Raw genomic sequence first — 23764 nt, forward strand, 5'->3', positions numbered from 1 at the left:
GGAGTGGCAGAGCAGTATGTAGGAGTGGTGCAGGATATATATGAGGGCAGTGTGACAGTGGTGAGGTGTGCAGTAGGAATGACAGATGGGTTCAAAGTGCAGGTGGGATTAAATCAAGGATCAGCTCTGAGCCCTTTCTTGTTTGCAATGGTGATGGACAGGTTGACAAATGAGATCAGGCTGGAGTCTCCGTGGACTATGATGTTTGCGGATGACATCGTGACCTGTAGTGAGAGTAGGGTGCAGGTTGAGGAGAGCCTGGAGAGGTGGAGGTATGCACTGGAGAGAAGAGGATTGAAAGTCAGTAGGACAAGATGGAATACATATGTACGTGAATGAGAGGGAGGACAGTGGAATGGTGGGGATGCAAGGAGTAGAGGTGATGAAGGCGGATGGATGAATTTAAATACTCGAGGTCAACTGTTCAAAGTAAAGGGGAGTGCAGAAGAGAGGTGAAGAAGAGAGTGCAGGCAGGGTGGAGTGGGTGGAGAAGAGTGTCACCAATGTTGTGGATGCCAGGAGAACTCTACCTGCCCGAATGCGTAGTGCCAACTGTAAAGTTTGGTGGAGGAGGAATAATGGTCTGGGGCTGTTTTTTATGGTTTCATGCCCCTTAGTTCCAGTGAAGGGAAACTTTAATGCCACAGCATGCAATGACATTCTGGAGAATTGTGAGCTTCCAACTTTGTGGCAACAGTTTGGGGAAGGCCCTTTCCTGTTTCAGCATGATGATGCCCCCCGTGTACAAAGTGAGGTCCATAAAGACATGGTTTGCTGACCTCATCCCCATCCAACACCTTTGGGATGAACTGGACCTCCAACTGTGAGCCAGACCTTCTCCCCATCTTCAGTTCTCGACCTCACTAATGTTCTTGTGGCTGAACGGGAGCAATTTCCTGCAGCCATGTTCCAAAATCTAGCAGCAAAGGGGGACCAACTCCATATTAATGCCCATGACTCTGGAGTCAGATGTTCAACATGCACATGAGTGATGTTCATGTGTCCACATATTTTCGGCCATGTAGCGTATCTGTTGTATCAAATGATAACAAGTAATAATAAATCACATGTAGGGCGTCTGAGTAGCGTAGCAGTCTATTCCATTGCCTACCAACACGGAGATCACCAGTTGGAATCCCCCATGTTACCTCCGGCTTGGTTGGGCGTCCCTACAGACACAATTGGCCGTGTCTGCGGGTGGGAAGCCGGATGTGGGTATGTGTCCTGGTCGCTGCACTAGTGCCTCCTCTGGTCGGTTGGGGCACCTTTTCGGGGGGGGGGGAGACTGGGGGGAATAGCGTGATCCTCCCACGCACTATACGTCCCCCTGGCGAAACTCCTCACTTTCAGGTGAAAAGAAGTGGCTGGCAGCTCCACATGTATCGGAGGAGGCATGTGGTAGTCTGCAGGGAGGTCACCATCAACGATCCATGAAACCAAGGGAGCCATTTCTCCTGTGTCTCCTTAACAGTCTCAGTGAAGCAAAAAGCTTGTAGTAAAGAGTGCACTGCCCCCATGTAGGAAAAAGCCAGCCCATTTCATCCATGTGAGTCTCATGGTCTCGGGTTACTGACAGCAACTTCAGTTACTCACCAGTTGCTGTTAACATGGTTTGAACCCTGCACTCCCCTGCACCACTTCACTATGAGCTGAAAACTAAATGTATGTGTCACTTCCCAGTTTGAATGGCTAGTCAGCGATTGTTTCAACTTCTTACTTATTAACGTTGTATTTTAACACGTTTACATCACGGGGTTATGTGATGCTGTAACCTCTATGAACCTTCGCTGTTGCCAAAACTGCTACGACACAATAGGACAGACATGCACATGTCTCCTGTAGATTTTAGAGAAAGAAAAAAAAAAGCTGTTCAAACACACACACACACACACACACACACACACACACACACACACACACACACACACACACACACAACGGTGTGTATAGAGTGCCTCCAAATGTTCAAGCCAAGTATTGCAGTGTAGTTCCCTGACAATAGGAGCGTCAGTAGCTTCGCTCAGTACGACGGGGGTTTAATGGGTTGTGTATTTGGATCTTTTAATGGGCTTGTGTGCACGTTGCAGGTCTCTCCGTGGCAGTGCGTCATGGTTCCCTGTACTCGGGTCTGTCTGGATTTAATGGAGCTCTGGGCTGCATGGCTGTAGGAGGACTCTTTTTTACCTTCAGCTGGAGGACCCACCTCTTTGCCATTGCCAGCGGTGAGACATACACGCACAAACACACACACACACACAAATATACACACACGCAAACATAAATCCTTACAGCTACCTCTAAGGCATCAGGGACTGATGACTCATATCTCCATGGACAATCAAGCTGAGACAGAAATACACACACACACACACACACACACACACACACACACACACACACACACACACACACACACACACACACACACATGCACACACAAATATCATGTCCCATACTGTGTCCCAAGGTCTACCTGATACATAGTGGGATTGGAACAGCACATCAGCATGGTGCACAGTGTGCATAGACTGTACCTGTACATGTGCATGTGCATGTGCATGTGTACGGACGTCGCAATGGAGACTTGAGTGATGTGATATGTGTACACATGTTACGATATGCGTATGGGGCGATAGTGTTAATTACATGCATACATTTGATCAAGGCTTTCTGTACTGTTGTGAGTTTTTGAGTTTTGTTTCTTTGAAAATGTTGTGATGCATTTCTGGCAGTACTCAAGTGATTACCTAATCATGAATGAGTCATGCAGCAGACGACACAAGCCTCGTATACTGGAGAAAGTCAATTACCAGGCGTCATTCTCAAATGTCACCAGACTGATAAATCCATACCAAACACCAATTAAGTGTGATGTGTACACATCGTTAATGGATTTTTATGCATGCAGATGGCCGCATCCTAATATGACGGCATCTCTTATCATGAGGAGGGACCAGGACCTTTTTCAGGTTAGAGGGAAGATAAATGAAGCAAAATGAAGGGAAAGCTGAAAAAGGGAAAGAAAGTTCTCCATGACAACGACACAAAGCAGCCATCCAAAGGATCACACTGAGTGGATGACTAAGGAAACAGGGAAGTGAATGTCCCAGAGAGGCTGAGTCAGAGCCTTGGCCTAAATCCGACTGAAAGTCTACGAAGTGCCTATAAAAGCACCGTCCATCACCTGCCCCCCACGCCGTTTGAATGAATTTGAACTGTGGTGTTCGAGGGGGAAATGAGCAACGGTTGTACTTTGAGCCAAAGTGACTTCTAAAACCCATTAAAAGGGGGACTATAAAAAGTGAACACTGCGAGACAACGTATAAATTATCAGTGGCCGTTACAGACACAGCTTCATTCATTCTGTCATTCTGTGCTATCGGTCAGCGATTGGTCACTCCCAGAGATTTTTCTAAATCTCTCTCATTCGTCTCTCCCCATGTTTCCCACCTCATCTCTCTCTCTCTCGCTCTCGCTCTCTGTCTCAGCACATCTCCTCTGATTGCAATGGGAGGGGAATTACTTGTCATCGATGCAACAAATCAAAACCTAAAATTCCATTTTCCTTTCTTAATCTTTGACTCAATTTATCTATACTCTTTCTTCTGCCAGTCCCCTATCTTTCAGAATAACAAACTGAGACGATTGCGTGCACAAATACACACACACAGAAACAGACACACACACACACACACACACACACACACACACACACACACACACACACACACACACACACACACACACACAAATTTATGTCTGTGAATTGATGAAGTCGTTGTAAAGATTCATACTGACAGAGGAAGGGCAGAGAGCTGGTCGGTTCATTTGATATATAACTCAGGTTTATTCAGCGCTCCCGTTGTCTCCGTTCAGGAGCATCCAAGGCAATGGCGTAGTGCAGTTGCACTGGGGCCCGTGGGGTGGGATGAGATGGGGGGCGTAGAGAGAGCGGGCCTTCCAAAAATGTGTTGTGTGGAGGGCCAACAGGCCCTTGCAAGTGATTCAGATTGCCACCTCAGCAATATGCCTGTGTTCAACGAAGACCTCACTGTTATTAAAAAACGGTGCCTCAAAAAGGCAAACCTATCACCATCGTGGTTTTTTGTTTTTGTTTTTTTTGGCAAAAGAAGTCTGTCTATAATAAAATCATACCCTTGTTCTACATAAACTATAAAAACTATAAATAAACTATATAAAAAAAACTATTGAATTAAATGAAGAATTTATTGTTTTCCTGTGGTATTTTTTGTCTTATACAGATATGCAATGATGTTTGCTGGGTAATATGTATGTTTTTGTCCATTGTCAAGTCTCTATTTGATCATGTGACATACGGTACATATAGCTAGCGTAGGTGCAAAATCTGAACGTAGCTGAGCACATCTGCAAGCCGTGTGAGCAGTCGTGCCTTTCAGCCATAGAAGTGGCAGTAAGAAAAGACAAGAGAGGTAAGAGCAATAGGAGAAGGTGGCAAAGCTCCCTAAATTAGATTCCTTTGGCCTTTTTATAAACAGTCGCCAGTCCACGGACAATCCCCCTCCTGTCAGCAATGCAGCAGTTTGGCTAGTATAAGCATCGCTGCCCTCAGTGGTGTGTCAACAGCCATGCTAACGTTAGGATAGCAAGCTAGATATAACATTAGTCCTAAATAATCTCTCTCTCTCTCTCTCTTTCTCTCTCTCTCTCTCTCTCTCTCACACACACACACACACACACACACACACACACAGTCTGATTGATGGTTCATTTTCCCTCTGCCAAATCCCTGCATCGCCTTTCTGTGAAGCAGATTGCAACAAGCATCTGGTCAAAAATAAACTCAGTGTTGGCCCCAGTCAGCTGTACATATTTACAGTAGTATATGCTAGTTGGCAACTCGCCTGCTGATGTTGGTTTTTTTTTTGCCTACATACCTACCCTATAATAGCTATAGGTATGTAAACATTCCAGCTATAGTTGGTTGACTAGTTGACTTGTTGATTTGATTGACTGTATATTTACATTACTGCGTGTAAGCGTGCTATCCATGCTTCCGATAGCTTTCTCTTTGACCTCTCTACTTTCTCAATACAACTCATTCAACTGTAAAATCCAACACATGTTGGTAAAATATCTAAATATACACCTAATGGTGTGTGTTTGTGCTCCATAACTAGTAACTAGCGTGCACTGGGGCCCTTCATAATAGTGTGCACTAGGTCATCCGGGTGGCGTGGCGGTCTAGTCCGTTGCCTACCAACACAGGGATCGACGGTTCGAATCCCTGTGTTACCTCTGGCTTGGTCGGGTATCCCTACAGACACAACTGGCCGTGTCTGTGGGGTGGGAAGCCGGATCTGGGTATGTGTCCTGGTCGCTGCACTGGCACCTTCTCTGGTCAGTCGGGGTGCCTTTTTTGGGGGGAGGGGGAACTGGGGGGAATAGCGTGATCCTCCCACGTGCTACATCCCCCTGGCGAAACTACTCACTGTCAGGTGGAAAGAAGCAGCCGGTGACTCCACATGTATCGGAGGAGCCATGTGGTAGTCTGCAGCCCTCCCCGGATCGGCAGAGGAGGTGGAGCAGAGATCGGGATGGCTCAGAAAAGTGGGATAATTGGCTGGATACAATTGGGGAGATAAAGGGGGGGGGTCGTGTGCACTGGGGCCCATCATAATAGCATGCTCTGGGGCCTGTCATAATAGTGTGTACTGTGACCCTTCATAATAGTGTGTGCACTAGGGCCCATCATAATAGTGTGTGCACTGGGGCCCTTCATAATAGTGTGTGCACTGGGGCCCTTCATAATAGTGTGTACTGGGGCCCATCATAATAGTGTGCACTGGGGCCCATCATAATAGTGTGTGCACTGGGGCCCATCATAATAGCGTGCACTGGGGCCCATCATAATAGCGTGCACTGGGGCCCATCATAATAGTGTGCACTGGGGCCCATCATAATGGTGTGTGCACTGGGGCCCTTCATAAGAGTCTGTGCACTGGGGCCCTTCATAATAGTGTGTACTGGGGCCCATCATAATAGCGTGCACTGAGGCTATGCCACTGATCCACGGCCAGTTCTGTCACCGCTGTTTTCATTAGTGATGTGGAGAGAGACAGCGGGAGAGAAATAATGTGCGCATGTGCGATGATATATTTAGCCTGGTGTCTCCTATTCTGTCCACAGCCTTCCTCTCTGCGTATGCTGACATTGCCCTGAGCAATCTGCTGGGAACTGTAAGTACCCAAAGCCAAAGACTGTATTTAAAAAAAAAAGCTGAATCATGGGGGAGCCTCGAGCTCTTAATCCCCTCTCAAATTCTAGTGTTATTTAAGCTTTTGGCAATTCAGTTTTTACCTCAGCTTTGCGTCTTGGAGGAAAATGATGTTGCCAAACAACATCATAGCCCACGTAATGTATAAATTAGATGGTGACATGACTTCATTTGGCCTGCTGTGCACACATCTAGCTAACACACACATCCAGTTCAGGGTTAAGATTGGGTATTGTTTAAGTTTAGGGTTGGGGTCAAGTATTAGTAGTAGTCAGTGGTTTGGCTCACTTCATCTAATCATAGTTTCCTAGAGAATGTCTATGGAGACTCTCCCCATGTGGGCCCCAACCTGGCAACTCAAAAGTCTATTTATTAATTCTCTACAACAGTTTTATACTGATTTATTACACATTTATAAATAGGTTAACATTAACAAAGTAATTAGTAACAGCTTATAAACACTTTACAAAGTATGTCTTAATGGAAAGTACTACAAGCTTTCTCTCTTTAGTAATTCAACAACCAACTCTGCCTCTTGTCAAGCTCTCTCTCCCTCTCTCTCTCTCTCTCTCTCTCTCTCTCTCTCTCTCTCTCTCTCTCTCTCTCTCTCTCTCTCAGGTGGGTCTCCCAGCATGCAGTTGGGCAGCTACACTGACCTTTACGCTGATGCTGCTGCTGACCGGAAGGAGTTTGTCGGTGTACCGCATCCCTGTCGGTCAAGTCCGAGCACCAGAATACAACTTGCGCACCCGCAGCCGATGGGAAGCAGGACATACCTCTGACAGAGACAGCACTGATGTGTAGTACTGGTACACATGTGGGCATGAGTGTCTCTCACATTCATCCACATTCACAATGGCCTGCGCACACGCACACACACACACACACACACACACACACACACACACACACACACACACACACACACACGCATGCACACACACACACACACACAGATACACATAGCTACATACACACACAAAAAGACAGGAAATACTCATAAGTACAACACACATTCACAGGAGCATACACTAATGGCACATGGAATGCAAAAAAAGAAAGGGTCGTACACAATATTTAGATCTTTTCATTAATGATAAATGAATATCACACAGACACACCAACCCATGCTATAAAAAAGGGCCTACCTGTCCACAAGGTGGCATTGCAAGCTCAGGGAAATGTACAGTAATATGCAACCGTGATCCCTTGCTCACTTTACAATTCAACCATTACCATTACATTTCTTTATATGTCACAGTGTCAGCTTTGTTTTTGTATTTTCTATTTGTTGCTAATGACGTGTTGCACATGTGCAGTTGGTTCATTAAGTGCATGGTATAGGAGACTCTATTTGCACAGTTTTTAATAACATCCTGCAGCATATTGAAATCATAACCCATCACTAGGAACACCATATGCCCTCTACACCACACAGCTTACTTGGATAATCTTCCACATTTGGATTCATTGGTACTTATAATTGAGGCAGTAAGGAAGCAATGTGTTGTGTTTCTTTCAACTGTGCTCGGCCATCGAGCGTTGAGATTTACTGATGTGACATAAATAACGCCTTACCGAGATCTACCTGACACTGACTGTCATCAGTATGAAACCCTTTGAAATGAAAGGAGTTATATATCTATATATAGATATATCTATATCTATATCTATAGATAGATAGACAGATAGATGAAAACAATAAACTCGTTGTAACAGTCAGAAATACACCTACTGTGTTTTGGGACAGTATTTTGGTTGTAGTACCATATTTGGTCACTGGGTGGCGCTTCATGCCAGCGTCACTCCCAGTCTGCCTGTCTATTGAACATCAGTAACTTGTCTCTCCTTAGTACCAGCTCGGTTCGTGTACAACTGTGTGTCGGTCGGCATGTATGTTGAAAGATCATAGTGCCGTCGTAACCAGGCATTGTATGGCGGCAAGTATAGGCAATTAAAGTGACACAAGTGCAAAATCCTACTATTGACTTCGTCTGAATGACTGCTAAGCTGTCCTGGTGCAGCCTAGCTGGTACTAAGCTAACGCAGCCAACACGTAACCACAGCTCGTTGCATCATGAACTGGTAAATCTGCAGCTAATGTGAGATGTGTGTGTGTGCGCAGAGAGAAATAGTCCAGAATCGAACCAACGTGGAGCAAGCAGGGGTGTCTGGGTGCAACGCTAAGTGCTGCATGGAGGCGTCCTGCTCCAAAATTTGAAGGAAAAAAAACAAAACATTAAATGACAGACATGTCAAGGGGAAAGAAAACTTCTTTTAATAATACTCATTAAAACACAAAACTCGGTCTCATAAAATCATTCATGTTCAAAACATCAGTTTTTGTGTTTTGGTAAATGTAAACGCAGATTAGATTCTACAGTACTTTACTTTTCTGGCCCCTTCCTTCCCCGGCACAGGCGTGGGAAACACCCCTCTACCGTGTGTTAATGTGCTAACAACATACCCGAGTTGCCTCATGGCAAGCAGAGGGTGAGACAGTGAGCACAGACGGACGGTAACGCCTTCCTAAAAACGATAACAACTGACGATTAACGCTGTAGGCCAGAACTTTAAAGGCCACGTAGTATTGAGATGCTGGGAGACTGCACTTTAACTGGCTTTCATTTAAGTTATAATATAATAATAATAAGGATTTTATGTGGCACATGAACATTTTCAAAGTTCTGTCCAACAAAATGGCCTTCTCAAATACCCGAGGCCTATTTTTTTGGGGGGGGGTCCCCCTTTTTCTCCTCAACTGCACTTCGCCAATTACCCCACTCTTCCGAGCCGTCCTGGTCTCTGCTCCACCCCCTCTGCCGATCCGGGGAGGGCTGCAGACTACCACATGCCTCCTCCGATACACGTGGAGTCACCAGCCGCTTCTTTTCACCTGACAGTGAGGAGTTTCACCAGGGGGACGTAGCAGGTGGGAGGATCACGCTATTCCCCCCAATTCCCCCTCACCCCTGAACAGCTGCTCCGATCAACCAGAGGAGGCGCTAGTGAAGCGACCAGGACACATACCCACATCCGGCTTCCCACCCGCAGACACGGCCAATTGTGTCTGTAGGGATGCCCGACCAAGGAGGTAACACAGGGATTCGAACCGGCAATCCCTGTGTTGGTAGGCAACGGAACAGACTGCCACGCCACCCGGACGCCCCTACCCGAGGCCTCTCAACAAAAAAAAAGGTGCAAACGTAACAGCAAACCAGTTAGTTCGATGCCGTGACAATCACTTGTTCCCAGTGCTCCCAGTCCCCTGTGCAGTTTTCTTTTTAATGGTTTGTCTGTTTTTTTTCACACGTTTCCTCAACCGCAGTTTTAAAACAGGACACCCGCCTGCCATCACAACCAACAACACAACAACACCCGCAACAAGTAAACCCAGTACCTGGAAAGTAAACGCAACAAAATTCAGGAGAATCTCGTCTATACTACATTTAGCTCATGCATTTACATCTTAATGTTTCCCCCCTTCATCTAAACCACCTCTAGACCTGCAGCAGTCTGCTCTCGTGGACTATCTGAACCACTGACAGACGGCGCCGCAGTCAAAAACAGAGAAACTCGCTTATGAACAGACACTAAGTGCATTTCAGTCTGTGATTGGTGAATCATATCAACAATACAAAAAAATACATTAGTACAAATAGTTGCACATCAGTTTCTTTCTTTCTTTTTTTGATGCCGCATTACAAAAATGAACATTCTTTGTTCTACTTTCAGTCGGTAATCTAAGACCGGGTGCGCTTGTGCTTACTTTAAACAGGACTGATTCTGTGTGCGCGTGTGTGTGTGCATGTATGTTTGTGTGTTACTCGGTTCTGACGAGAGGAATCGCATGACACAATAGCTCTCTTGGCTTATTCAGAATGCACGCAGACAGCACTGCCCCCACCCCCACCCCCCCCCACACACACGCAGGCAAAGGTTTGGCTTTGTAAGACAATAAGATGTCGGACTTCTGTACCAACAGAAATGTGTAACGTGAAAGAGATATCTGCTTTACGTAGATTCGTGTTTGTTTGCGAGTGTGTGTGTGTGTGTGTGTGTGTGTGTGTGTGTGTGTGTGTGTTGGACTATCTGTATGATTGCCTGCATGCAAAGAAATTCACAAAGACTGTTTTAATCTTAGCTTCCAACACACATGCACTCGCTTTCAGATGACGTGCCTCGACATATGCACACCATGTCCTATGCACACCATGTCATATGCACACCATTACATATGCACACCATGACATAGGCGCACCATGACATATGCACACCATGACATAGGCGCACCATGACATATGCACACCATGTCATATGCACACCATTACATATGCACACCATGACATAGGCGCACCATGACATATGCACACCATGACATATGCACACCATGACATAAGACATTTTGTCTTTTTGGCGCCTATCATCTTCAAACTAGGTGCTTAAAGTTGAATAAGAAAAGTCATGTACTCATTGTATAAAATGTATTTGCCGCAGCGTGCAAGGTCGGAGCGAGACGTCCAGCTGAAACGCTCAGCTGAACATTTGTATGTCGCTCTGACACTGTAGTGTGATCAGTCGACGTTTTGTTCTTCATGCTTGTAAACAGTTACCTAAATTAAGCTCATGTAAACACCGAGACAGCAATTTTGCCTGGGAGCTGGAAAACGAAGCCGGTCGACTCCTGACATTATCACGTGTGAAATAGGCACTGGGTCCAGAGCACAAGATCCACCGAGGTTGACTCATGCCGATTTGAGTTAACAGCGGCGCTGCATCCAAACACACACTGATGACATCTGGGAAATCTCAGTGTGTTGCCGTGCCAGGCCCATGCCGGTTAGAAATAGTCTTCATTAGCCTCTCTGGAGCTGGCAAAATGGTGATACCCTCTTTTCTTTCCGATCTCAAAGTCTCCATGTGATGCTAATTCACCTTGAATTCATCGTTAACCACCTGAATGTAATTCCACAACACACATCCTTGACTTCATATGAGGTGCTCACAGCACACGGATATATTTCACATGGATGCAAGGTCGTTCTTTAATTCTACATGGAAGGAAAGTGATGCACCTAGACTTTTGGGGATTACTTGGCTTTTAAATTCTTTACACTAGGGTCAAGAAACGTCACAATAAAGCATCAGAGCTTTCCCTAAAATATTCAAGAAAAAAATAACACAAATACTCTGTAAGTAAATGAAATGTGTCATAAGGTTTCATAACTGCCGCGTTCTTGAGCTCTGGTTCAATGTCAACCCACTTTTTTGTTGACTTCCTCAAAACCAGTCTAAAGGCTTTTAGCCTTGACCAGGTTTGGCATCGAACAAAGATTGGCACAGCACTGCTGAAGGTCTGATCCCAAAATGTATTCACTATTTATAAATCCTTCACACATCTTTGAGCTCGGGGCCCAGTGCTGTTGTTCAAACTCAGAGTTTTCAACTGGTCCCTGATTCACATCCTGCTCCGTGGCAAAGCTTGACTGTCACTAACGTGCAAATTTCTAACTTATGTGTCTGTACGTCTGAGTGTGTGTGCGTGCGTGCATGTGCGCGCGCACATGCCTCTGCCGTTGTAAGAGTCTGTTATCGTGTGTGAATGTGTGTCCTGGTTTCGTGGCTTTCTACGTGTATGTGTGTGTTTGTGTCTTTCAGAGCAGCCTCCCCAGCACCACCCCCTCCCTGCTCCTGGCTTCTCCTCTGAGGATCTCCAGAAAGCCCAGCTTGGTCAGGAACTCCAGCCTCTGATGATCTGTAGGCTGGACTTCACAGAACACCCCCTGAGAACCTGCAGGTACACACACACACACACGCACACGCACACGCACACACACACACACACAGATCAGTACATACACACACAAAAAGACAGGAAATACACGTAAATACAACACACATTAACAGGAACATACACTCATGTGGAATACAAAAAAGAAAGGGTCGTACACAACAGTGTGTCCCCTGCCATTATATGGCTTAGGCGCAGCGCCTAGACGATTTCAACGAGCGCCTAGCTCAAATGAACGGGAAAGAGGAGGAAGAAAAAATTTTCTTTTTTTAATTATTATTTTTTTTACGTGCATCGTATTCAGTCAGACAAAGCTAGCAACTTAACTGGCCATTTGGGGAATCATTGTGTTGATAAGCGCTGCGCATTTTTTATGCTGTAAACTACTTCCACCATTTCTTGCTCAGCATACGAGGTCATACACTGCAAAAACTCAAAATGTTACCAATAATATCTGTCTTACCTCTAATCTTAAAGGGCCAGTCAAAACCTTGTGTGTATTCTCATGAAAGAGTATTGCAGAGAGCCACGATGAGCTCAGGGTTTGTTTTTTGAAAATTCATTTTAAAAATGGACAGTTTAAAGAGACATGCGATGTAGAAATGCCAGGTGATGAAACTTTTAATTGCCTGTTGAAAAATGCAGGGTTTGTTAAACAGGCTGAAATTGTTATTCTAGCTTGATTTTACTCTCAAAGTGCACCAAATTCATGCATTTAAATTCGTAATTTTCAAAAAATTTGGACGGGGGGCCGCCCCCCGTAAACCCCCCAGCCGGGGGGGTATACCCCCCCGGACCCCCCCCCCCCACCACCTAAGCCCTAAAAAAAGCCAGGGAAAACCCTGCACAATATTCACTCTTTTTCGTTAAGGATACATGAATATCTCACTCTCTTTCAAAACTCTGTAAACACACACAGACACACCAGTGCAAGCACAGATTATGCAGGACTGCTCCCCACTTACCATTGGCCTTGAGTGCAGTAAGGAGCGCGGTGAGCAAGCTGCGGCTGACGCTGACGTCCACCAGCTCGGGCAGGGCGTCCAGTCGCAACTGGGAGGGAAAATGATAAAGCAGGGAGTCTGGGTACTCTCCCTGGTCCTCCTCCATTAACTTGAGCAGATCCTAACAGCAGGGAGAGTCAGAGAGCGAGAGAGAAATTGGTGCTGTCCGTGGTGCTGAAACTTGCCTGAGTCAGTGGGGCCACAATATGGTGTCAGAATGTGTGCGCCTGCCTGTGAGCATGGTTTGTATGTGAACACAAACACTGTTAGCAGTGTAGCTTTTGTTAAAGCATGTGAGCTCTCTTAAACATGCACCAGTGTGTGTGAACAGGTTTCTTGCTCTCAACTGTATGTGTGTGTGTGTGTGTGTGTGTGTGTGTGTGTGTGTGTGTGTGTGTGTGTGTGTGTGTGTGTGTGTGTGTGTGTGTGTGTCTTTACAATGGAAACTGGGTTTGGCATACATGTTACTCACTCCCAGCAGTTATTAGTACCTCGTGAACCAAACCAGTTTATTGTGTCTGTTAGTATTGGTGTGTCTGTGCATGTGTGTATGACTATTGGTATTTTAAAACTGTCCATTGAGTGTCTGCTAACCCTCTCACACCACACCCGTGATCAAGTTAACTTAGTTGGCACCACCTTAGACAGTCTCTTTTTGGGACCCCCCCCCCTTTTTTCTCTCCAGTTGTATCCGGCCAATTACCCCACTCTTACAAGCCATCCCGGTCGCTGCTCCACCCCTCCCCCAAAAACATGCGCCCCGACCAACCAGAGGAGGCAGTAGTGCAGTGACCAGGGCACATACCCACATCCAGCTTCTCATCCGCAGACACGGCCAATTGGGTCTGTAGGGACGCCCGACCAAGCCGGAGGTAACACAGGGATTCGAATCAGCAATCCCCATGTTGGTAGGCAACGGAATAGACCACCATGCCACCCGGACTGTAGACAGTCTCTTTGCCATTGAATCTGGTTTTAGCTGACTCCCTTAACTCCATTAGTTATCCATGTGTGTGAATTTCACCTGTGTGTTTGAGTGTGGGCTGCCCCCCCTGGGCGGGTATTTGTCCCTCATGGCAGGCATCCAGGTCGCCTGGCAACGCTTGGCGAAGGAGCGAACATCCAGGATGCCCAGCACACAGCCACAGACACCCAACTCATCCTCTAGGATGAAGCTGTACTCCGGACTCAACGCCAGGCACGGCCCTAAACATCTGAAGGGGAAACATACACAGCCCACACAGGTGACCTGGTTTAACTGAAAGGCTTCCTTTTGAAACAAGAAATTCTCTTACTGTCCCTTACCATTTATGTTTTACTTTCACAAGCGAGTACAAACACACACACACACACACACCTGTCTCCTATGACATCAGGATGAGCATTGCTGGACTCCTGGCCACCCTGTGTCCTCAGGTGGAGCTGACGCACCATCCGGTACAGTTCTACCTACACAGAGAGAGAGAGAGAGATATATGTATACATATGTACATGCTTATACAAAAAGCCAACCACTTTCCAAATTAGCAGTTGTTGTTTTGTGAGGAAAATTATTTTTAAAAGCGTCTAGTGTCCACTCTCCACTCCCCCATCGCCTAATTTTTTTTACTACTTTATTAATCCCCGTGGGGCAATTCCTTCTCTGCATTTAACCCATCCTAGCTGTGTAGCTAGGAGCAGTGGGCAGCCGCTGTGCAGCACCAGGGGAGCAACTCCAGTTTGTCTTGCCATGCCTCGGTCAGGGGCATAAACCAGTATAAACCAGTGGCGGCTGGTGCTAACAATTTTTTTTGGGGGGGGGGCGCAATTTACCTTGGCGCAGCACACCTGACGGTTGCTTTAATGTCCACACAGTCACAGAGTTATTAAGAAAGACAATGTAGCCTACCCCTGATAAAATCTATAGGCTACATTGTCTTTCTTAATAACTCTGTGACTGTGTGGACATTAAAGCAGCTGTCAGGTGTGCTGCGCCAAGGTAAATTGCACCCCCTCAAACACTGTTAGCACCAGCCGCCACTGGTATAAACCCTAACATGCATGTCTTTTTGATGGTGGGGGAAACCGCAGCACCCAGAGAAAACCCACCGCAGACACGGGAAGAATATGCAAACTCCACACAGAGGACATCCTGGGATGACCCCAAGGTTGGACAACCTCGGGGTTCGAACCCAGGACCTTCTTGCTGTGAGGTGACAGCGCTAACTACTGGGCCACCATGCCGCCTATGAAGAGTGTTTCCCTTTCAAACTTGATGATTGATATTGAACTCTGTAAAAAAAATATCTAAATCAGCTGTTTTCCTTTACATTTCAAAAGCTGAATTGCAGGAAAGTTTTCTGGGGGGACTGTGTGCAGTTGTGTGTGTGTGTCTGTGCGTGTTTTGCATATGTGTGAGACCTCTCCCACCTTGTCCTTTGTGTGGTAGGGTCTGACGTTGTACAGCCGAGAAGTAGGGAAAAGAGGAGGTGGGTGAGTGAACAACTCACTGCTGCTGCCTATAGGGAGAAGCATCTACAAATACACACAAACACACACACACACGCATACATCAAACAAAAATAATGAGTAAGTCTTTCAGTTTGACATTATATAAAACAAGTATCCCGGTAGCCAAGTATAAGGGATATTTAAATCTGGAATATTGATCGGAAGATGGTTTTAATATTAATCAAAATTGAACAGTTAAGAGTAGTAGTAATCAATGAGGTAAACAGTGAATGTGACAAAGACTTTGTTAATACAATCACGCACACATCAGTGAATGTCGGGGAGACAAAAAGTTTCATTAACAAGTGATGAGTGTTATAGTGATGAGCTCTTAACCTGTAAAAAAACCACCACATAGGAAACGCCTATCCCTGTTTTATACCCACCGCTCATGTAGTACATAGGTAGGTAGGATGCATTTTCCCAGTCTTTTGTCCTTTTCTTCATACCGGACATGAGGCTCCAGATTACAATCTAGAGCTCAATGCAATTGAATGGAGGACAAATGCACAATTCTTGCTCAGTGCAAAAGAAAAAAAGCTCCACAGTTCAGCCAAAGCTAACATGATGCTACAGCAGTCGATACTGGCAAATTCGAGGGGTAATTTAAAAACTTTAGTCATTTTTACAGTCGCTTACAGTTGTTTCCTTCCATGCTACTTCCTGTAACATGGCCTAAAAATACTAGCAAGGAGTCACTTTTTTTCTGTTTTATTATCAAAAATACATTCCTTTTCAATGGGAGTGATGAAGAAGGACAGGATTAGGAACGATTATATTAGAGGGACCGCCCAAGTTGGACAGTTTGGAGACAAAGCAAGAGAGGCAAGATTGAGATGGCTTGGACATGTGTGGAGGAGAGATGCTGGGTATATTGGGAGAAGGATGCTGAATATGGAGCTGTCAGGGAAGAGGAAAAGAGGAAGGCCAAAGAGGAGGTTTATGGATGTGGTGAGGGAAGACATGCAGGTGGCTGGTGTGACAGAGGAAGATGCAGAAGACAGGAAGAAATGGAAATGGATGATCAGCTATGGCGACCCCTAACGGGAGCAGCCAATAGTAGTAGTAGATTATCAAAAATACATTCCATACTTCTTTTATATCTACATCCATCCATCCATCCACTATCCAAGCCGCTTATCCTAACCGGGGTCGCGGGATGCTGGTGCCTATCCCAGGAGTCATTTAGCGGCAGGCAGGAAGAATCAGAATCAGCATACTTTATTCATCCCCGAGGGGAAATTGGGTAAGACACCTTGGACAGGCCGCCAGACCATCACAGGCCCGACACGTTCACCACTAGGGACAATTTAGTACGTCCGATTCAGCTGACCTGCATGCCTTTGGACTGTGGGAGGAAACCGGAGCACCCGGAGGAAACCCACTTAGACACGGGGAGAACATGCAAACTCCACACAGAGGATGACCCCCCCCCCGAGGTTGGACTACCCTGGGGCTCGAACCTAGGACCTTCTTGCTGTGAGGCGACTGCGTTATCCACTGTGCCACCCTTATATCTACATATTTACACCAATGTATATACATAACCTATTAACATAGAACACAGAGAAAATAAGCAAAATAAAACATGTACATCTTAAACCAATAAGACAAATAATAGTGAGGTAGCCAGAGCGCTTTGGCGATAACTTTAACACACCTACGCCCGACTAAATCAAATAAAACCCATGTTTAAAACCCAGATAGACCAGATGAAAAATAATGAGGTAACCTGCAGGCTTTTAGCAAAGCTACCAGCCTACAGGCTCCCAACCCAATTAAAGGAAATTAAATATTAAAACACAGATAGACAAGACAAAAAAAGAAGAACGAAGGAGTCACAACGCGGCACAACAAAGCATACACTCAGGGGGGATTTCACAAAAGAAGACTGCACATTTTTAAAATGAAGACTCGAATTTGCAATGACAGACTGCTGCAGCACCATGACAGCTCTGACTGGATCATGGAGTGTTTCCTTTTGCACCGAACAAGGATTCTGGATTTGTCCGCCATTAATTGCATTGAACTCTAGATTGCAAGCTGAAGCCGTGGATCCATTATGAAGAAAAGGACGGATGATTGTGAAAATTAAATCTACCAATGTGTTAAATGAGCGGTCAGCATAAGACAGGGGAAGACTTGAAAAGATCCCAACTATTACTTTAAATATAATATACAAGCACGTAAACACACATTGGCGCGCGTGTATACACACACACACATACACAAACAAACCAGATACATCTTACCTGTACTTCTCCAGACATGCCCCCCTTGAACACCCAGGGTTCTGACTCCACATTCAGTACATCTGCCCCTGTGGTCGTCCCACACCCTGCAAGAGACAAGCACCACATAGCAATCACTTGACATCAGAAGAAAAGGCCCTGTCAAGTGCCAGGAAATGTATTACAGAGTAAACAAAAATGTCGACGGGTTTGTATACAGTTCCTGCCAGAGTAGAGTCAAATACAACAGCATGTGGGTATCACAGGTAGTGTTGGATAGAAAATTAAGTCTTTTCAGCTTTCATGCTTCGCCATACATATTTCACGTTTAAACGTGGGTGGTCCTGACTGCATTATTATCCACAAGGAGCTATTTTGAGAGAGCTTGCTCTGGGGAGCATTCTAAGACAGGCTAATAATGTGCTTCTTCTTCTTCTTTTTTTTTTTTTGGACTGAATTAACATTGTACAAAAAGGAGCCATAGCTAAAGATAGTCAAGTGAGAGAGGCTACTGAAAATCTGGGAATCAATCTGGTGGAGGAATTTAGAAATGCAAAACGTGTTTGAAGACCGTGTCCGCTCACAGTGAAAGCAGTTCCTCCAGGAGCCCAGGGTAGAGCTGTCGCCCAACACTCGCCCATCTGAAAGATGTGGTGGTGGTGGTGGATGTTTCGAGAGAGGAAATGAAAATGAAATTAAAGGGGGAGAGAAAAGGGGGTCATACCCCCAAGGAACATGTTTAATCCTTCTTCCTCTTTGTCCGCTACCACTTGTATTACATGTGTGGTAGGAAACTACATTGTTCACTGACAGCCAAGTTAAGTTTATCGACATAGTCCCAAATCACAGTTACATTATCACCAGGTAAATAAAGTAAACGATAGTAGACAACACCATCTATCCCAGACAGAAACCTCAGGAGCAGCATTGAAATGAGGGATCTCTTCAGCAACTTTAGTATAAGAAAATAACAATATGATAATAACAGTAATAGTATTGTCTGTTATAGCATAGTATATTTTAGTATTATATATTATAATATACAGTGCTGCTTGTTTTTTAACTGTGTTCTGTAAGGTGTCCTTGAGTGCTCTGAAAGGCGCCCACAAATAAAATGTATTATTATTATTATTATTATTATTATTATTATATATTATAGTATAGTACAGTATAGCCTAGCATAGTATAGTATAGCACAGCATGTACCATACTATGCTATATTTTTTCATGGTTCCATCCAAGTTTCCTTACCCAGCCAGCATATGAAGGCTTTAGCCACTAGCGCGGTATTCCTGAGGTCCCAGACGTAAGGGTAAAGGTCATAGAGCACGGCCCTATTGGCTCCGCCCACCACGCTGAAGTGGAGCTGTGCTATGTCCTCACACAGAGAGAGGAACCTGGAGGCCCGGCCCCGCCACTCATCCACCTGGTGAGGATTTACACACACACACACACACACACACACACACACACACACACACACACACACACACACACACACACACACACAGAGGGTCAGAGAAACACAGCTGCTTGCTATCCTGTACTCATGTTCTGGTAACACAAACACACATACACGCAACTAGTCACATGAAGACAGACAGACACAAACAACAAGAAAAACACATTATTTCAATTTAATACTCAATTTAACACACACACGTTATTTCAGTTTAACAGTCAATTTAACACACGCCAACCTTCTGTGGTGGAGCCTTCTTGCCACTGGCGCTGACCAGGTGGCAGTTTGTTTTCAGCCAGGTCAGGTCCTGCAGCAGCCTCTGGGCAGACGGGCCATGCTCATGGGGCAGGTAATGAAGGCCTACCAGCAGACGTACCTGGGACTCACTCAGCAGGCCCTTCCCACCACACAGACCCCGACCCTGGGCCTTCTGCTTGGGGCCTCCTCCTGAGGGTGTGTCTGGCTTTGAACCTGGTGTTTGATGGCTAAGCTGGCTAGACTTCCTCTCCCCCTCTTGTCCCTCTCTCTCCCCTTTGGATGGTTCTTTAGCCGGGGAAGAGGGGGGAGAACCTGAGTTCAGGGGGAAAACAGGAAGGGGTTTGGCTAGGGCAGAGCTCCCTCTTTTGGCGGAGGGACGACAGTCGGATGCATCGGGTATCTTGGAGCGGGAGGCGGGTGCAGAGGAGCGCTGCTCTGGTTGTCTGCTCTGGCGACCTGTGGTGATATGAATGATAACTTCCATGACCTTGGAAGGCCACCTGGAATACTCTTATCAAAATAAAAGTGAACAGAGTTTACCATTTCTGCTGCAGTAAGTAAACTATTCATGCTAACAGAGACACAGATAATAATTTTAAGCTGTCACAAGTGACTGAGCAACTAAATTAACTTGATTTCAAAAAATCCTTGATTACAATTTCGTCTCTTTATGCATATCTAAACATGCGTACTTCAGCAAAGTTCTCAGACAACCATTATTACTGTTGTATGTACATGACACAGTGGTTTGTTTGAGTGGATTAAATGGAAGAAAGTAAGGATGAACAAAAAGAAGAGTCAGGAGACAAAGAGACAGAAAATGTCCGAAGCTTTGGACCACTTTCAATTAAAATACCAAGAAAAGCACTGCAAAGCTGAACTTGCTTGCCACAACGGCACAACGTCTATGCCGCAGCACCTCTACTGAAACCTGCCTACACATTTATGATTTTATTTAACTGGTGTCTTTCTGTACACTCGAGATCACCTTACATTAAAACACGCAAAACACAGATAACATAAGAACATGGACCAGATGCAATAAAACAAAGAGGGGGATATGGGTGAAACCAGCATTACACTGAGTCTTACATTACGTTGTTGTTCTCAGATGAAGCACTTAAAAGTATTTTTTTCTTATCCAATTTGCTCGATAAATTGTAAAAATAATCGACAGACTACCAAAATAGTCATGCGTGATGGCCCTTTTACAATGCTGCATACAAATGCAGGGAAACAGAAGATGTGATTGTGACGATGACCTGGTTTAATGTGTCAACTGGAGGCAGACAAACTGGGAGTGCAGCTCTGCTGGCCCAGTGACCACACCTGCTCTGAGTCAAGATAATGAGAAATTATGTGCGTAATGTATTTAGCGTATGCCAAACTGTAATTGTATTTACCTGGGCTGGGGGGCTACACTCATTTATGAGCCTGGGACAGGCAGGACATGATAAAATAAACAAGCCTGAGAGAGGAAGCTGTCGGTGCCCTTTGAACTGGTGGTTTTAAAACAAAACTAGTGGGCGTCCTGGTAGCGTGGCGGTCTATTCCGTTGCCTACCAACACGGGGATCACCAGTTGGAATCCCCGTGTTACCTCTGGCTTGGTTGGGCGTCCCTACAGACACAATTGGCCGTGTCTGCGGGTGAGAAGCTGGATGTGGGTATGTGTCCTGGTTGCAACACTAGCGCGTCCTCTGGTCGGTCAGGGTGCCTGTTCAGGGCGGAGGGGGAAGTGGGGGGAATAACGTGATCCTCTCACACGCTACGTCCCCCTGGCTGTCGACTCCACATGTATCGGAGGAGGCATGTGGTAGTCTGCAGCCCTCCCCGGATCGGCACGGGGTGGGGCAGCAACCGGGACGGCTTGTAAGAGTAGGGTAATTGGCCGGGTACAATTGGTGAGAAAAGTGGGGGGGGGGGGGGGTCCACAAAAAAATAAACATGAAAATGTCTCTCTGACCTCATCGTGGGGGGGAATTGTCATGGCCGGGGGAACAAACTAAACACTCACAAAAAAAAAAGAAGAAAAGAAAAACTATGCACCTGGTAGTAATGGTTGGTTGAGCTCCTCCATCCAGTCATGTAGCGCAGCAGACAGAGCTTTATCAGGACAGTACTCACACTCCTCATCTAGATAAAACAAACACACACACACATGCCATTATGCTGTTATACTAACAAATGACATGTTATTAGCTTATGATCAGTTCTTTAGTCTAAATCCAAACCTCACCGCACCCCATTTAACGTTCATCCTCACCCTAATCCTGTCCCTGAATTCTCTTTTAGGGTGTCCACAAACAAAACACCTTTCTCTGTCATTACCGTCGCTACATTTGGACTCATCTTACTGGTAGAAACATAGATCTGTTCTCTCATACACACTTAAGACAAACTCTCACACAGGAATGAGCTGAGTCATTATCTTGCACCCCACAGCCGGCCCTCTCCCTCCGTCCCTCCCTCCTTCATAACCGTGATACTGTTCTCTGGCCTCTTCCACATGAAAAGCTTTGGCCCACTCTTTCTGTCTTGGCTCGCTCTTTTAGCTCTCGCTCCCCCTGCTTCGCTGGCCATCGCTCCGACAGCGCTTTGTCTGTTCTTCCTACGCTGTTTGCCTTCATCTTCTCTCGCTTTTGTCCGTTCAGGCGACCCGCTGTGGCGGCAGGACACAATTATTTCACTGTGTCATCATCCCTTTGCCCTTTTGCACATTCATTATACAATACCATATAGTGTTGTTTTTCCCTCTCTAAATGTATTTTCTATCAAACTCCCTTTTATCAAAGAAAAAAAACTAATTGCATAAAAAAACACCAATATGCAGGTGCTAATATGGTGTTAGAGAGCGACAGTTAGCCTTCTGTACACACTGAGGAAAGAAAATACAACGAGCATCCCCTCCCTCCCCTTATCCCTCTCTCCCTCCTTCCCCTCACCTTTTTTCTCCTCACTTCTGACTCGGTACCAGCTTCCCAGCGTGTGCAGCGGGATGTAGTTGGCCTCAAACTCGCAGTTGGGGTTGAGTAGCAGGCCTCTCAGGTGGTTGCAAAGCTGTGGCTCCCGGCCCTTGAAGGGCCCCAAGAAGAGGCGCCTGGAGTCATAGTCGTTGGCGTGCAGGTTGTCCCAGATGAGCGGCGGACGCTGGAGGACAGACTCCACCTCTGCCAGGCAGTCCACAGACAGTTTTCTGGAGATCACCTTGCTGCCTTTGGGCCCGACAAAACAGGGAGGAGAATTCACAACACTAGCAGAGATACTATACAAGGCTGCAAATGGACCTGCACACCCGTACCTCCAGGTCATGATCCAGCAGCTTCAGCTAAATGCCTAAACAGGTGAAAATGATTGGGGATATCCATGGTACAGTAGCATGTAAAGTCTGAACAGGTAAATATTTAGGAAAAGGCAAACCATTTACCTACCATGTGACAAGTGAGTAAAAGAGTACAAATAAACAATGATTATTAACACAACAGCGAAGTGAACATGTAATAGTACCCCTTAAAGAATGGCTAACTCAGATCACCTTTTGTCAGATCTAGAAAAAAATGAAAATTTAAGAGTTGAACTGTGAGATGATGGGCAGTGTGTGTGTATGTGTGTGTGTGTGTGTGTGTGTGTGTGTGCATGTGTGTGTGCATGTGTATACACATCGTTCTAGAGCCATATGTGTGGGGGTGGATGCGCACAAAATCCTAGTTTGTGTGTGAGTTTGCACACATTGCACATGCATGAATTTGCATGTTTGCTTGCATACCTCCTGTGTGTGTGTGTGTGTGTGTGTGTGTTTGTGTGTGAGATTTCTTTAAAGCATGCTGAACCTCTAAAATGTTAATGTTACGTTATCATATTCAATTACTGAAAACTGATAATAACTCATTTGTGCTTTTAGAGGTCTTACCGGTCCAGATAACTGTGATGTTGGGCAGCAGGTCCTCTCCAATAGTCTGCAGGTAGGGAGACTTAGACACACTGGGGGAGCACAGAGAACCACAATACTCTACAGAGTTTGAAACAGAGAAACGGAGACAAAGACAGAGAGAGGTGGCTTCAACGTAGGTCTAAAAGAGTGTGGGAATGTCCAGCGTCAGTTCAGCATACACGCACATCGTATATTTCATGACGTTTCATAAGCAAACATCAAACATTTGTATACGTTTTTTCCAACTTTGCACAAATCCTGTGCGCAAAGTTGCAGAAGGTTCTTTCATACATCTTTTCTGGCTCTGTCCTCATTTACACAAATTTTGGTGTGAAATATTCC

The 23764-nt window shown here is 45.6% G+C and overlaps 2 protein-coding genes across 2 annotated transcripts in view; one reads left to right on the forward strand and one right to left on the reverse strand.

Annotated features, from left to right (window-relative positions):
* Nucleotides 1-7060, forward strand: part of si:dkey-183c6.7 (urea transporter 1) — a 32292-nt gene extending 25232 nt beyond the window's left edge. The window contains exons 6-8 of the mRNA XM_056300175.1: nt 2088-2222; nt 6169-6218; nt 6875-7060. Of these exons, the coding sequence (XP_056156150.1) occupies nt 2088-2222; nt 6169-6218; nt 6875-7060 (371 nt within the window). The remainder of the gene's footprint in view (nt 1-2087; nt 2223-6168; nt 6219-6874) is intronic.
* A 4825-nt stretch (nt 7061-11885) lies between these two features.
* The window catches only part of si:dkey-183c6.8 (protein O-GlcNAcase), a 21525-nt gene continuing 9646 nt past the window's right edge, over nt 11886-23764 (reverse strand). The window contains exons 6-17 of the mRNA XM_056300673.1: nt 23402-23500; nt 22437-22706; nt 21541-21627; nt 19473-19948; nt 19024-19198; nt 18357-18413; nt 17794-17879; nt 15461-15565; nt 14409-14500; nt 14076-14265; nt 13013-13172; nt 11886-12047 (exon numbers count right to left, since the gene is read on the reverse strand). Coding sequence (XP_056156648.1) covers nt 11911-12047; nt 13013-13172; nt 14076-14265; nt 14409-14500; nt 15461-15565; nt 17794-17879; nt 18357-18413; nt 19024-19198; nt 19473-19948; nt 21541-21627; nt 22437-22706; nt 23402-23500 — 1934 coding nt within the window. The 3' untranslated portion in view covers nt 11886-11910. The remainder of the gene's footprint in view (nt 12048-13012; nt 13173-14075; nt 14266-14408; nt 14501-15460; nt 15566-17793; nt 17880-18356; nt 18414-19023; nt 19199-19472; nt 19949-21540; nt 21628-22436; nt 22707-23401; nt 23501-23764) is intronic.

Source organism: Lampris incognitus, chromosome 20 (assembly GCF_029633865.1).
Source record: "Lampris incognitus isolate fLamInc1 chromosome 20, fLamInc1.hap2, whole genome shotgun sequence".
NCBI classification, from domain to species: domain Eukaryota; kingdom Metazoa; phylum Chordata; class Actinopteri; order Lampriformes; family Lampridae; genus Lampris; species Lampris incognitus.